The 16,696-nt window shown below is 39.4% G+C and overlaps 1 protein-coding gene across 8 annotated transcripts in view; it reads left to right on the top strand.

Annotated features, from left to right (window-relative positions):
- Positions 1–8,369, top strand: part of ENOX1 (ecto-NOX disulfide-thiol exchanger 1) — a 548,245-nt gene extending 539,876 nt beyond the window's left edge. For all 8 annotated transcript variants that reach the window (XM_027767432.1, XM_027767431.1, XM_027767428.1 and 5 more), the window contains one exon: positions 7,360–8,369. In XM_027767432.1, coding sequence (XP_027623233.1) covers positions 7,360–7,491 — 132 coding nt within the window. In that variant the 3' untranslated portion in view covers positions 7,492–8,369. The remainder of the gene's footprint in view (positions 1–7,359) is intronic.
- The last annotated feature ends 8,327 nt before the right edge of the window (positions 8,370–16,696 follow it).

Raw genomic sequence — 16,696 nt, 5'->3', positions numbered from 1 at the left:
GGCCCAAAACATGGCCCAAACTTGATGTACTGTGAGCACAGATGCTGGAAGAATGGATAAACCCATTGTTTGAACATGGCACCACTGTTGGGTAACTAGCCTGGGTACTTTGGGGTATGAGTGCATTTCCCACCAGAAGGGAAAATTACCTGCATTTCTGTTCTAAAAACATACCCCTGGAAATGTATTTTTTTTAAAGAGATATGTTTGCTATAGGGTGTGTATGCTCATCAGAGAGACAGACAGAAAACAAGAAATCACCCCCCAGGGAGGATGGCTGTGCCGTATCCCCTTCTCCTCCATTCTCCTCTTGGGATTGTGGGCATGCACACACATACGCACGCACACACACACACACACACACACACACAGCATGAGTTTTAAGCCTCTGGGTCTGGGACTCAAACTGCATTCTACTACGTGGGAATCCAGCGACATAACCATGATGCCATCTGCTGGTCTCTGGAAATGCAAATTTTAAATATGTTGCCAGTTTCAAGGAGATTCAAATCCTGCCTTAATTGGATAGCATTCTTTCCCGGACTATAGCTGGTTAGTGGGTGGGTGCAGTGTTCTTGATGATGTTTGTAAGATTGCCCCCAGGAGTAATCTTTAATATTATGATAGTTTAGTATTCCCCTAATAGCTACCTGTCACAGTATGTTAATGAGTGCACGAGTTTTCTCTTGCTCAGACAGACAATAGCGGAAGTGTTTTTAAGACATTACAGCACTTCTGGAAAGCATATGAGAGTGGAGGTAACAATATTTTCCCTTGACTACACAAAGCTGCTCACCTACTGTGAGAGAAGTTGACAGGATTACCAGAGCCCCAGAGAATGCTAGGATAATTTACTGCTTTCCACATATTCAGCAGCATCCTAGGGACTAGAAAACAAGGGCACTAAAGAAATCTGTGATAAAATCCCGCTCTCAACAAGCTTGTGTATAATGGGCATAATATTTATGGCATAACTTGAGAATCAGACATAAACTAATAAAGTTTTAAATTGGATGGGGCATGTGTTCAGTGAAATGGGAGTTAGATAAGGGTGAAATTGGTGAGTGGATCAGGACCAACAGTAGGGTATCCTTGAGTCCAGCCATACATATTCTGTTGGTTCCTTTGGGGTGCTTTAGCTACCTTGCCACATTTCTTCCATTCCTTTCTCTGCTCTTCCTTCCTTCCCTCCTTTACCTTCTAGATAATTTTTTCCTCTGAATTCTTTCCATTTATCATTTTTCTTCCTTTTTTTTCTTCTCCCTCCTTCTTCTTCCCATTTTTTCATCACTCCTGATTCCTCACTTCCATTTATTTTTTCCTGTCCTTCCCTTTTCTTTATTCCTCCCATTACTCCCTTTGTTCCCTTCCTTTTTTCCCTCTCCCTTCCTGCTCCATCTACATCTTGTATTCCTCTCTGTGCATTTTTATTGCTAGACATCCGTGTGTGCTGACACTGTGTTCTGCACAGGGATACAAAGAATGAGCATGATTTAAACAAGCAGTAAAGGCTAAAAGTCCGTTTCTCCTGTGGAAAGAAATCTGGTTTTGCAGTTGGCTTCCCTCACTCAGCCTTGGCACGGCCTCAGCTGGTGTCTTTTCAGTGCCCCCCCACAAGAACCTGTTTTTCTCCACTTCCTTTGCCTGATGATGTGGGATATGGAGCCAACCGTTCTGATAATAAAAGTGATTTATGTCAGCTTATGTCCATTTGTACATGTGCTTAGAGGCCTGGCGAGGAGACAGCAGGCTGGGGCAAGAGTCAGCAAATCAGAAGATAAATCAAGCAGATCTTATAAATTACTTCTCCAGTGTTAACACCACGCAAGGCCCTGGGCTACATGGACCCTTTTCATCTTGGCTTTCTCTCTTTGCTTTCTCTCTTTGTTTCTGTCTTTCTAATTGTAGCAAGCTAACCCCTCCTAAAAGAATAAGCATTAGACTCAGAAATTTTTAAAAAAATAATAAGGTGGCAGAATTCATTGAAATATCAAAGGTAGAAAATATACAGGCCACCGGTTTCTTGGAACAAAAGGCACTTGGGTGGGAGCATAATGACAGAATCTGGTCTGTGACAGTTTGCCCTACTCCCTACAGCACCACACACACAGTGCCTGGGAAAGGAAGATTTCCCAGTCAGGGCCCCTGTCTCTAGACTATGTATAACACTGCACAGAGTTCTCTTCACCACATGTACCTGATTCTCCTCCTGAGATGCATCTGGGTGAGGGAATGTGTTTCGCTGGGAGCTTTGATGGCTTCAGCATCAGGAATCCTGTTCCATGGTGGTCTAGCCCTCCACCTATCAGCTAGGCAGACAGCAACCCTGCCCCTCTAAGACTCCATCTATGAGAAAACAGGAATCCAGAGAGAGTCCCTGACCTCATAATTGATTCAGGAAAGGAAATTCTTCTTCTCCTCCTCCTCCTCCTCCTCCTCCTCCTTCTTCTTCTTTTTAGGAGAGATTTTTGCTAGAAGGCATGTGCACTCACTGGAAAGATAGAGAGACAGAAAGCAAGAAATCACCTCCCAGGGGGAGAACCCATGCCACAATCTCTTCTTCATCTCCTCTTTGGATTTTGGGCATGCACGCATATGTACCTGGTATGAGGTTTAAGCCACCAGGTCCAGGAGTCAAACCACAGTTGACTATGTGGGAGTCCAACAACATAACCATTATGCCATCTGCTGCCCCCCAGGAAGGATATCCTGCACAATATAAGGAAATGGGTAGCTTTCACTCCAAACTTGGCCAGTTAGGTCCAGGGGCTTTGTTTTATGTGATTGTTCCATGGATTCTTTGGTTTTTAAGACCAAAAATATACTGATAGGATGATAAAGGACATTGTCAAAGCAAAATTTTAAGAGTTGACATAAAGAATAGAAGAAAACAAACTAAATGGACATTTAATTTTTCAAGTAAAATTCTTTGGCCATAAGATGAAAAAGGGACAAATTTAATATCTTCTTGAATTTCTTCTGAAAATCCCAAAATGCTAAAACGTCTTAAAGGTTATTTTGTCAGAACAGAAGAAAGGTTTAAAAACCACCAAATAAACTGATGTAACATACTGTGTTGTTGGAAAAGTCATGACACATTTTTGCATAGAAAAAATATGCCATGACTTTTTTTTATGCAAAAATGTGTCATGACTTTTCTGACAACCCAATACATATTTTTAAGGCATTTGTTTGTGTACATAAGACCTATCCCATGCTTTCATTTTGAGATATTTTCCTCTGCCTAGTGGATAGATGAATTTTCAATGGCTCCACCCAAGACTAATACTAGAACAAACAGGAACCAGCACTTAAACTCAGTCCTTAGAGTACTAGTGAGTTTCTTCTCAATTCTGTTATCTGTCCAATGAGCCAACAGGTGCAAATGTCTAGTGACTAATTACTTGACTGGTGGGACCAGCAGTTGGCGTAATGGCTATGTTGCTGGACCCCCATGTAGTTGACCACAGTTTGAGTCCTGGACATGGTGGCTTAAAGTCACCGGGCATGTGTGCTTGTGTGCCCAAGATCCTGAGAGGAGAATGGAGAGAAGGGATTGCGACATGGCCATCCCCCCGGGGGGATGATTTCTTGGTTTCTGTCTCTCTAGAGAGCACACACACCCTATAGCAAAAACCTCAAAAATAATAATAATAATAATTTTTTTTAATTACTTGACTGGTTTCTGAACTAGAAGATGATTAATGATCGTTTCATGATCAGAATCCAAATCTTTTGTATCTGCATTTCTTTCTTCCAGTCAGTGAGGGCCATGTTTGTTCATTGCATGAGCTTTCTCATGAGATGGTACCTATAAGCACTTGTTCTGTGCTTAGCCCACAGTAAGGACTCAAAAGGGGTAGCTACCTCTGTCCTGCTGCAAGACATCTTCTGCTTTCTTTACAATTGAAGTGTAGATCCAGGTCAAAAGACATCGTGGACAAAAAAGATGTTGCGACCTTTCAGTGTATGCCAGCCACGAATGTCTGCGATTTGCTTGCTACTTCCAAGAATGGTTCGGTGAGGGTGCCTAAGCATCAGCATGTGAATATTCAGAATGAGTTGAGTTGGCAGTGTTCAAGTTTTTGCTGCTGATGTTGATATCACACTAATGGTATTCATCACAGAAAAGTCCTGCCCCCTTGTATACAGATGCCTCCTCCATAGTACCCACCCATGAGCAGAGAGGTAGTGACGAAGAGGACTATTTTGAGGACTACTCACCCTGCAGTCCCCACCCCTTGTGGAGGGAGGCATTGGCATCTAAAAGACACAGCGCTCCAGCCAGACTGCCTGGATCTGAGCCCCCACTCCATACTGACTGCCCATGTTACCCCACACAAATCACATAATCTCTCTTTACCTCAGTTTCCTCCTTTGTAAATTCTTCCCTGTCTTGTGAGGTTGTGATAAGAATTAAGTACAGTGTTTTCAGAAGAGCCTGTCAGCGAAAATTTCCTCAGTGGTTATGAGTTGTTACCCTTTTTACAACCAGCTGCAGGGCTGCTGGCTGAGACCGCCTGCCCTGACCTCAGCTGGCCTCCTACATAGACATTTTCTTTACATCAGGCATTCATTCCTCCTTCAAGAATTCAGCCTTTTCTCTCCTTTATAGCTAATAGCACAAAGCTTCTTCTCTGCATGTCCAAGAGTGGTAATTGATATTCTGAAAACAGTCTCTGTAGGTTGGCTGGTCTCTCTGCCTGTTCCGTATGGTCTCAGCTTGATCTGAGTAAGGATGCCTCATCCCAGGGGTGGCACTTGACTTGGATGGGAGGCTGGAGCCCACCATAGATGACCTGTGCTGTCTTTCAAAGGCAAGAACAGAGCATGCTAAGAGGATAAGATGGTCTCATAAAGTTTAAAGGAAATTGCCTCTTGAACCAGCTAAAAAAACAGCTTTGACCAGATGCCTCTCCATACTTTCCTCCTTTGACTTATGAGCCCAGAGCCTGACCCATTGACTGCAAAAGGTTTGACAATAGACAGCCATTTCTTATCAGCATTGCCATAAGTAGAAATAGGGAGAGAGAGAAAGAGTGACAGAGATTATTTTTCCAGGCACAGTTACATTTTATATATAATCCTAACAATTACACTGAGAGAGAGATTATTATTTCTATTACACACATGAAAAAACAGATCTGCAAATACTAAGTGATCTGCCCAAAGTCACACAGCTTGAGGCTGAGCCCAGAGTAAAATCCAAGTTTCTCTGATTTAAGTCCCCATATTTAACCCAGATATGCCTGAGTATGGGAATTACTTGGAGGGTGAGCAAAAGGCTCTGGGGTTCAGGGATAATGCGCTGCTCACGTGGTGCTAGATCTGAATGGAAGATTTCAGGTTCTGTTCCTGGGTCAACCTACAAATGCCAGGCATGCACATGCCCATGATCCTGCCTGCCTGGAAGGCTAGTAAATCATGGCATGAGACCTTTTCCTTTTCTCTGTCTCTATTTCTCTGTTCCTTACCATAATTTTTTAAAAATTAAAATAAATAAAAAAGAGTTACCTAGAGTGGTTGTTAAAAATAGATTATCTGGCCCAGCCACAGCAGTACAGTGGTCATGCAGTGGTCTGTGAGGCTAGAAGCTTAGAGAGGAAGGGGGCTCTGGGCATAGAGGTCAAGGTGGTTGATTACCATATGGCAGTTGTGTGGTTCGAGTCCCAGAACCAGTGGCATAAAAATCACACCAGGCGTATGTTCACACATGTCCAAAATTCTAAGAGGAGAATGAAGAGAAGGGATTCTGGTGTGTCCATCCCCCCAGGAGGTGCTTTCTCACTTTCTCTCTCTCTCTGTCTCTCTCTGGAGAGTGCAGACATTTTATACCAAATTAAAAATAATAAATCCGGGTTCAGTTCCCAGGTCCATTTGTACATGCCATGTATGCATGTTCCTGTTCCCAGCAGGCTGGCTGGGAAAGCTGTGGAGAGGACGCAGCATGAGATCCTATTGAGGGTACTTTGTCTTTAAAATTTTAACAAATAGATTGGGCTACATCTCACACATTGGATCGCCAAACAAGAGGCTGGGCAGTATGTTTCTTTAACAAGTGTCCCATATGACTGGTGTTCAGGGAAAATGTCCTACACCCTGGCTTCTAACCACAGCTGTTGACAGTCGTGGGAGCAGGAGGCACACCAGTGGCCAACCCCCAGTGTGCAGGTGGGTTCTTCCCCAAGTTCTGTCTTCAAGAAAGCACTTAACCCCAGGGAACCAGCAGTTAGCGTAATGGCTATGTCGCTGGACTCGCACGTAGTCAACCATGGTTCACGTCCCGGACCCGGTGGCTTAAACTCATGCCGGGCGCATGTGCGTGCGTGCCCAAGATCCCAAGAGGACAATGGAGGAGAAGGGATTGCGGTGTGACCATCCCCCCTGGGGGGTGATTTCTCGCTTTCTGTCTCTCTGTCTCTATCTGTCTGGCGAGCGCATGCACCCTATAGCAAAATCCTCTCCAAAAAAAAAAATAGTGAGTCCATAACAATAGTAGATATTAGATTCAAGCAGAATATCAGACCCCAAGTTCCAGGGATATTAAAACAAAATATCAGACCCCAAATCAGCCATGTTGCCATATGAGATCCCAACACGCACACGTGGGTTGGCATTGCAGACATAGCAAAACAAGAAAAATAATTGTGTCAGAGCAGAATTATGGGTAGTTTCTTCTTTATTTAACATAAAATTAATCATTGATATGAAAAAATCATATAATAAGAAAAAAAAACAGAAAAATTTCACATTTAAAAAATTACCTGGACTTTAGATTCAAGATTTTTATTGCTGTAAGTTTTGGGTTTTGTTTTCATTTGCAAGCCTTGATAGTTTCTGGTCCCTCTCATAAAGGGAGAGAAAGAAGTTTGAGTGGCAAGAAATCCACCTGCATGCCCTCTTCTCCTCATTGAGTTACAGAACATCCCCATCCTTCACAGATGAGGACCAGGGCACCAGGAGACTTCCAGGAGTGGTGGTGAATTTGCTCCGAGCCCTCTTAACTTCCTTCCCCAACTCCTTTCCTGTGTGTGTGGGAGAGAAGGGGTGGAGGAGTGGGCTGCTGTTCAGGCATAATGCTGCCAGGAGGGCAGCCATCCAGATGAAAGAAAAATGAACCTGGAACTTTCTGCCCATTCACCTCATGCTCCATCCCATCTTGAACCATCAGTGGTTCGAGAGACAGTATCATCCTATTCAGTGTTTTCTGTATACTCCTTGTATAAGGACATTACTTGACAGCCAAGCAGAAAACTAAATGCAGACTGTGTTACTGGGAAAGCACGTCCTTATCCAACCCGTTGCATCCTTTAAGATGAGTTCCTTTTCCCAAAGTGACTGTTTCTTCCTTTTCAACAGATATCTGCAAACGAAATCGAAATGCTTCTGATGAGGCTGCCACGCATGTTCAAACAGGAATTCACAGGTGTAGGAGCCACGCTAGAAAAAAGATGGAAGTTGTGTGCCTTTGAAGGAATTAAAACTACCTAACTGTGAAGAAAGGGGGAAAAAAACCCTCTGGAAATGAGACCGTCTGCACCCGGCCAGAGCTCTGCAGTGTGGGAGCAGGAAGTTTGGGGTTGGTCCAGTCGGAACCCTGGTGGAGCCATCAAAGCCTGACTGTAGTTACAAATCTGTGGTGTTCTCTTGTGAGTGGAAATGTGATTGTGAACCAGTTCCTTAAGATAAGCAAAGCTTCCTACTGTGACAGATCTGTTTCCTATGAAAACCAGACAAGAACTCCACAGTCATAATGGCAGCAAAAGCTTAAAATACACTACATTTGAGAAGCTCACCAAGCAAAATATTTAAAGCTAAGGATGGCATAGCAATGGTTGTTGCTAGGCTATAGAGTTGTGTATGTAATGTATAGCTAACATCATTAAATAACATTTTCCTGAAAATCTTCTGTTTTAGTAAAAAAAAAAAAAAAGAGAGAGAGAGAGAGAAAAGGAAAGAAAAAAGAAAAAAAATTCAACACACAGTAATTTTACAATGAGGATAAATCATACCAAAAGGAAACTTGAATATGTGTCTGAATGGTTATTGTATTTTGTAAATTACGTTATATGCTGTTCCAGGGACTTTTGCCTTATTGAAGAGGCAGAAAAAATGATTGGACTCCTTGAGAATGCTTTATCAAGAATATTATTTTTCTAATGTAACAATTCTCCATCATAAGTTCTTTTACCATGGACTGCATAACAATTTTCATAAAATGTAAATAAAGGAAAAACTAGTGCTACTGTCTTGTACTTGGTATGAAACATTCAGGTTTATGCATCAAAATAAACATTCAGTAAATATTCCTGTTACAAATTTTATAGCAAAGATATTAATTTTTTTCAATAAATATGACTTCTACCATATTGGTTTTGCAAATTATTATTTAATATGTTTCATTCTTCCTTAAACCTTTTTCTCATTATTCAGTCTCATCTTGTAGCCTACCATTTTAAAATTATTAAATTCAGGGGTGACATAGGACATAATACATTATTTCAGGTAGGAATATATAAAAATTGTGGAGTAGAAAGAACCAAGAAAGGAGATTCTATAGGATTACAGTAGCTACTGTTTCAAAGACATAGCATACAGATATGATAAATGTTACCTGTATTTTGTGTTCTCAAGGACAAAGTGGCCTTTACTCTTATTAACTCCTGGATTTATTTATCTGTATGTTTCCTGGAATATATACAAGTTTAAAAAAATTTTAAATTCACATTTGGACCAATGTAGATAGAATTTGAATTTCTCCTCTTTTAATAGCCAGTAGGATATAGCTTTAAATCATCTCCCCTTTTTGCTTTCTTACTTAAGAATCTCAAAAAAAGACAAGTATTCAAGATATTAATTTTAAATGAAACTTTAGTTAGATAGCTGAATCGTGAATGTTCTTTGAAGTTATGAAAAGATATTCATAATTTCCTATTAGACATTATTCTCCCTAGGTTCTTTTTATTGAGCTCTAATACTTAAGATACTTATTTCTACCTTCCATAAACATCTGCATCTGTGTTTCGTTCAAGCTTAGTGCTAGCACTATGAATATGGAGGTGCAGAAGGAAAGGCCCTCTCTTTCATGTGCTCAGAGTTTAGTGGGGAAAGGACATTTTCCCAAAAAATTATATGTGATATGATCCAGGTGACAGGAAAGCTATGACAAGGTGCTGTGAGATTCAGAAACAAAGCAGCATTATCATATTAGACACTAGAGGCTTTCTTTTGCTGTCAGTCCCCACTACTACCATCACCCCGACAGATTTATCTCCAAGTCAGGAGATACAGAATAGGGAAGGAGAAGAGATCACCTATACTGTTATTGGAGAATAGAAAACTTAAGAAGCTCACCTAAAAGACAATGGGAAAAAATAATTCAGCAAATGGCTATTTATAAAGACAAAGTCTAGCAGGGACACCAGGGAAGGTAGCACAAGGCTATGCTATTTCTATTGAAAGTGTTGCAGATATTTTCAAACGTGCATTTATACTTCTAAGTATTTACTGGAATCACTTTAGCATAAGGATATACTGCACAGGGTAAAACCTTTACTCGGAGCTCTGTACTCACACAGGTGTGCTTGGGAAGAGAAGTTGGACGGCCTTCATATTAGATCAAAAAAGAAAAAGCCATATCCTGAGCACAAGGATCTGAGCCCTAAATGGGAACCTCTGAGGAATGAAGTGGTTAATTCAGCTTCCAAAAATATTTGAATAATTCCTAGAGCTAAGCTGATGTACAAGGAGAATCTATTTTGGCAGTGACATTTTTATTTATACTTAAAATTAATTATATATTGATTTAAAATTATATATTTTAACTTCAATTATATGAGTAACTGCTTAAAAAAATTTGCTGTAGGATGCATGCACTCACCAGAAAGAGGAAGAGAAGGTGAAAAAGCATTCCCAGGAGGAATGGCCATGCCATTTTCCCTTATCCTCCGTTTTCCCCGCAGGAATTTGATTGCACAAACACACACACACAACCAGTGTGCTTTTCAAGCCTCCAGTCCCAGGACTCACATTGTACAGTCAGCCATGTGGGATCCACCACGAGCTGACCCAATAATTTACTAAGAAAAAAAAATTACCTCCAAATTATTGCACAGACTTAGGTTTGGGTGGGGTTTAAGAGAATACCTTGGGTCACCTAAGTGACACCATGGTGACATACTCACTGCTCATGTGATGCTGGCTCCATACAGGAGATCATGGACTTGGTTTCCACGTCTGCCTGTACACACGAGTGTATGTGCCCACCATCCTGGCTGACTGGAAGGGCTACAGGGAAGGAAGATTGCCATGTGAGACCCTATTGAGAGTGCTTCTCTGTTTCTGTCTGTCTCTCACATTCACGAAACAAGTAAGTTTTAAATAAAGAGATCACCTGAGAAAGAAACTAACATTGGTGCTTACAAGGGCAATCTGGAGTCTCCATACATCTGTCACCCCACCCTCTTCAATCCTCCTGTTAATTTGATGTGAAGGTAGTATAATTTCGCCCCACTTGTCACTCAAGGAAAATCATCTTGGAAGTTTTAAGCTGTTTGGTCAGCTTTGCCATTTGCATTTTGAATCCAATATTTGAACTTAAAGCTGACTCTAAAATATGTTCTTCTTTGGTCATATTTCTAGTTCAGTTCATCCGCTCTCCTCTCTTGAGCCCAATACCCATTCAGTACCTAGATCATCACTTTCATTCTTCATTCTCCACCATTTCTTTTATGTGGTTGGAGGTGTGAAGACTCTTCAGTCCTTTCTTTAATCTATCTAGTAACAAAACATGATTTTTGCCCAAGGAGAAGCAAAATATTGAAGGTTTGAAGATCCTTTTGACCTGACCCCAAAGGGTCTTTCTAGCTTGCCTTTTCACTGCATCACTGAATAGGACTGGCTTTTTTTTTTTCCTGCTTTTGTCTTTTATATCCAAATTAAATAGACTTATACCTGGTAGTCACAACTCTTTACAGCTTTATATGGGAAAATGTAAAGTCCTCCATCCTCCATAGAGTTTCTCCCCATGCCCCAGAGAAGTAATTTCTCCTGCATGTGCATGGCCAACCACACTGGCTGTTTCTTAAGGAAATGATTACCATCCTGGCTTTATTCCCTAATAGACTTCAAGATTTTTGAGGGACCCAAACACATCTCATTCATTTTGAATTATTTCCCAAAGTTTTTCTTATAAATACTTAGAAAGTAGGACAGAGAATGAACCAAGAAGATGTTTCTCTGCCTCCAGGGACCAGTTTGCTTGCACATACACAGAGGGGAAGTATTACAATATATTTGAAAAGGCTGCAAATATCTTAGATCCACAATTCTAAGGCCAGTAATGTGAGTAATAATGTATTGCATATTACAGAAATACAAATAACACAATTCTTGCTCAAATTTCAAAACCAGACCAACTGCCAACTCTTCCACAAGCCCTGATTTCTTCAAAAACTCCTCTTCTGTGTTCCCATTTTATGTATTATATTTCTACTACAAACCCTTTTACTTCTTTTTAGTAATTGGTGAATGTAGCTGTCCCTCCCAGTGCTATCTTGCAGAAGACCACTATTACTCATCCTCTGGTCCTTCAGTCTGATATTATATATACTTGCTTTCTGTTTGGTTCTTTTAATTTGCTTGAGGGTATATGTGCTCACTGGGGAGAATTAAAGAGCATTAGATGGGAAATGAGAAAGCAGCCCCAATGAAGGATAGCCATACATGATCCTTTCTCCTCCATGTCTCTTTTCAGAATTTTGGGCATTGGAACCAGCAGTTAGCATAATGGCTATGTCGCTGGACTCCCACGTGGTCGACTGTGGTTCGAGTCCCAGACCTGGTGGCTTAAACTCACACCAGGCACGTATGCGTGTGTGCCCAAGATCCCAAGAGGAGAATGGAGAAGGGATTGCGGTGTGGCCATCCACCCTGGAGGGCGATTTCTTGCTTTCTATCTCTCTATCTCTCTGTCTGTCTGGTGAGTGCACGTGGCCTATAGCAAAAACCTCTCCAAAAAATAAAAAAAGAATTTTGAGTGTGCATGCATACCCACTTGGCACATCCACTCAAAACTTATACTGCACAGTTGGCCATGTGGGATGCAGTCACCTTAACCATTGCACCACCAGCTGACCCACATCTTCACTTTTAAATAAATATTTAGCAAATTAATGAACCAAATAAATAATAAAAAAAGAACCCATAGAGGAATTTCCTGAAATTGTTGAATCAGCACATATTCAGGAATTAAGTACAATAATAGATGATAGAATTTTCTGCCTCTCAATTGTAGTATCTTAGCAGAACTCTTACCTTCTTTATTAATTTTAATTTTTTATTGTGGTAGAAATATGTATAGTAGGGAATAGTAGATGGCTTAATGGTTACATCACTGGACTCCCACATAGTTGGCTGCACTTCGAGTCCCAGACCCGGTGGCTTAAAACTCATGCCAGGCATGTGTAAGTGCATGCACAAAATCCCAAGAGGAAAAGAGAGGAGAAAGGATTGTGGTGTGGCCAACCACAACATCACCTGAGGGGTGATTTCTCACTTTCTGTCTCTCTGTCTCTCTGGCAAGTACATGTGCTCTATAGCGAAAATCTCTCTAAAAAATTTATATATAGAAAAAAAAATTTATATATAGTCTATTACTTATTGTTTTAACCATTCATAATTGTACAGTGTACTGACATTAAATACATTCACATTGTTATGTAACCAATCAACACTGTATATAGATACAAATATACATATACGTATGCCTATACACACACAAACCCAAAACGTTTTCATTATACCCCAATGAAAACTCTGTACACCTTAAACAATAACTCCCCTATCTACCCTACCCTTTCCAGTGCCTGGTAACATCTGTTCCATTATTTTGTATCTCTATGAATTTGCCTATTCTAGGTATCACATATAAGTGGAAACATACAGCATTTGACCTTCTGTGTCTGGCTTCTTTCATGTACCGTAATGCCTTCAAGTTTCATTCATACTGTGGCATGTGTCAGAACTTCATCCCTTTTCAAGGCTGAATAATATTCTATTTTATGAGAATTCTTTTTGGCTTAGGTATCTTTTACCCATTCCAGCAAGGAAAAGTCATTGATCTGTGTATGAAAATACTTAAATGCCACACTGAAAACAGCACGTGAAAGTCTAGAGAAGCGTATTTCTATCTGGATAAACTTTATTTCTATTGAGGGTGATAAAAAAAATGTAATGAGAAAAGTAAAATAAGTTGGTAGTAATTGTATAGAAGACAAGACAGATTAAATAAAATGTCCATGCAACAAAATGTAATATATGACCAGGTGTTTTTTCTTGGTAAGTGTTGGGAATGTTTCATTTTGAAGGTTTTTTTTTTATATATATATATATATAGGTTTGTTTTTTATCTCTTTGCTAAAAATGGTTGCTGTGTTTATTTCTGGAACTCAGTAAAAGGTGATTTATCCTCCAAACATAAGAATTCTTTTACCACAATACTCACAGTTTTTTCTAGTAAACTGAGAAAATAAAGAGACATCAGATTCCTAAAATTTTATAGTTTGGCTCATTTTATATCAAAATGACAAAAGGGTCATACATATATTCAATCAGTCTGTCATTAGTAGCAAAATTAATTTTTTATGTGTAGTATACCAAACACAAACATTAAAGAATAAAACAAGTTATAGTGAATGTGTTTATATATTAGACCACGAAAAATGCTATGTTTTAGTCCATCATCTCCAAAATTTTCTCTCCTTTCAAACTGATTTTTTTTTCCATTCCTAGTCTTTGAACATTTGGAAATTTCTCATACTAGGTAGAAGAGTTCCCAAACTTGCTGCAGTTCGAGTCCCAGACCCGGTGGCTTAAAACTCATGCCAGGCATGTGTAAGTGCATGCACAAAATCCCAAGAGGAAAAGAGAGGAGAAAGGATTGTGGTGTGGCCAACCACAACATCACCTGAGGGGTGATTTCTCACTTTCTGTCTCTCTGTCTCTCTGGCAAGTACATGTGCTCTATAGCGAAAATCTCTCTAAAAAATTTATATATAGAAAAAAAAATTTATATATAGTCTATTACTTATTGTTTTAACCATTCATAATTGTACAGTGTACTGACATTAAATACATTCACATTGTTATGTAACCAATCACCACTGTATATACAGATACATATACATATACGTATGCCTATACACACACAAACCCAAAACGTTTTCATTATACCCCAATGAAAACTCTGTACACCTTAAACAATAACTCCCCTATCTACCCTACCCTTTCCAGTGCCTGGTAACATCTGTTCCATTATTTTGTATCTCTATGAATTTGCCTATTCTAGGTATCACATATAAGTGGAAACATACAGCATTTGACCTTCTGTGTCTGGCTTCTTTCATGTACCGTAATGCCTTCAAGTTTCATTCATACTGTGGCATGTGTCAGAACTTCATCCCTTTTCAAGGCTGAATAATATTCTATTTTATGAGAATTCTTTTTGGCTTAGGTATCTTTTACCCATTCCAGCAAGGAAAAGTCATTGATCTGTGTATGAAAATACTTAAATGCCACACTGAAAACAGCACGTGAAAGTCTAGAGAAGCGTATTTCTATCTGGATAAACTTTATTTCTATTGAGGGTGATAAAAAAAATGTAATGAGAAAAGTAAAATAAGTTGGTAGTAATTGTATAGAAGACAAGACAGATTAAATAAAATGTCCATGCAACAAAATGTAATATATGACCAGGTGTTTTTTCTTGGTAAGTGTTGGGAATGTTTCATTTTGAAGGTTTTTTTTTTATATATATATATATATAGGTTTGTTTTTTATCTCTTTGCTAAAAATGGTTGCTGTGTTTATTTCTGGAACTCAGTAAAAGGTGATTTATCCTCCAAACATAAGAATTCTTTTACCACAATACTCACAGTTTTTTCTAGTAAACTGAGAAAATAAAGAGACATCAGATTCCTAAAATTTTATAGTTTGGCTCATTTTATATCAAAATGACAAAAGGGTCATACATATATTCAATCAGTCTGTCATTAGTAGCAAAATTAATTTTTTATGTGTAGTATACCAAACACAAACATTAAAGAATAAAACAAGTTATAGTGAATGTGTTTATATATTAGACCACGAAAAATGCTATGTTTTAGTCCATCATCTCCAAAATTTTCTCTCCTTTCAAACTGATTTTTTTTTCCATTCCTAGTCTTTGAACATTTGGAAATTTCTCATACTAGGTAGAAGAGTTCCCAAACTTGCTGCAGTTCGAGTCCCAGACCCGGTGGCTTAAAACTCATGCCAGGCATGTGTAAGTGCATGCACAAAATCCCAAGAGGAAAATTCTCCAATTTTGGAGAATTCCCTCTTCACCATTCATGGATCCTGTGATTATAGCATGCTACAGAGCCACACTGAGGTCCAAGTCCCAGCTTTAACGCCTACTTCATGGAGTTTCTGGGATGATAAAATAACACAGCGTGGGTAAATCACTTAACATAGAACTAGGCAGATTGAAGGTATTTGTTTCTTCAAAAACAGTACAGGGCCACCAGGTAGGCTGGTGGTGAAAGCACTGGATTCCTACATGGGCAACCACAGTTCAAATCTTGGACTGGCAGCTTGAAAAATCACACTGGGTACATGCACATGCATGCACAAAATCCTGAGAGAACCAAGGAGAAGGGCTGTGGTATAGCCATCTACCCTGGGAAATGATTTCTCATTCGCCCTCTATCTCTCTCTCCACCCTATGGGGGGAAAAAAACCTTCAAGTCCATTCATGCTAGTGCAGGCAGTTGCTACATGGAAGACTGTGGTTCAGATACCAGTGGGCCTGAAACATGCCAGGCATGTACACTTGTGCTTGTATTCCTGGCTGACCAGAAGGTCATAATGTGACAAAACCCTGTCAGTGGCACCTGTTTCTCTCTCCCTCCCTAAAATCAATCAACTTTAAAAAACTAAAGTACTAGGGGCCAGCAGGTAGCATGGTGGTTAAGGCACTGGTGACCCAAATGGCTAACCATGGTTTGAGTCCCAGACACGGCAGCTTGCTTTCTCACTTTCCCTTTCTGTCTTTCTGTTCAGATTTAAATAAAATTAAGAATAATAAATTAAATAAAAATTCTTTAAGAAATATATAGTATCTTAGCTTGTCAAAAAGACAAGCCCTTCATGGTTGTCAGCTGATTCCTATCCTGAATATTGATGAAATCAGTAGTATATTTCTAAATATGAGACTAGAATAAGATGAGCATAATTCCCCAAAAATAATACATTAAATATGTTTAAATGGAAGACTTGACATAGCAAGATAATTATAATTCTCTAGCCTACAAATTCATAACTCTTATAAACAAAGGGGCAATCTCTGTCATAGTTCTCTCATCATGGATAAAATGTAGAGCCTAAATTCTTTGTACCTGAATTTTTTGGTATATTTTCAACAAACAGTAATTAGGGTCAAATACATTCAACTGTGAAAAACAGTATGGCTCTGGGCAACTGCCATTTTGAATGATGGTTGACTAGGTATAGTATGCGAAGGTTAAATAAAGTATTAATTATGGTTTTTTAACCCAGAAGAGACATTGTCATGAAAAATTATGGTTATAGCTAGACTGAGCAATAGTATTATTTTAGACAACATACACATCTATTATAGTTGCTGAGAGGATCAAAG

Source organism: Tupaia chinensis, unplaced genomic scaffold (genome assembly GCF_000334495.1).
Source record: "Tupaia chinensis unplaced genomic scaffold, TupChi_1.0 Scaffold144262_1, whole genome shotgun sequence".
Classification (NCBI taxonomy): Eukaryota; Metazoa; Chordata; class Mammalia; order Scandentia; family Tupaiidae; genus Tupaia; species Tupaia belangeri.
This window is presented reverse-complemented; position numbering and strand designations above follow the sequence as displayed.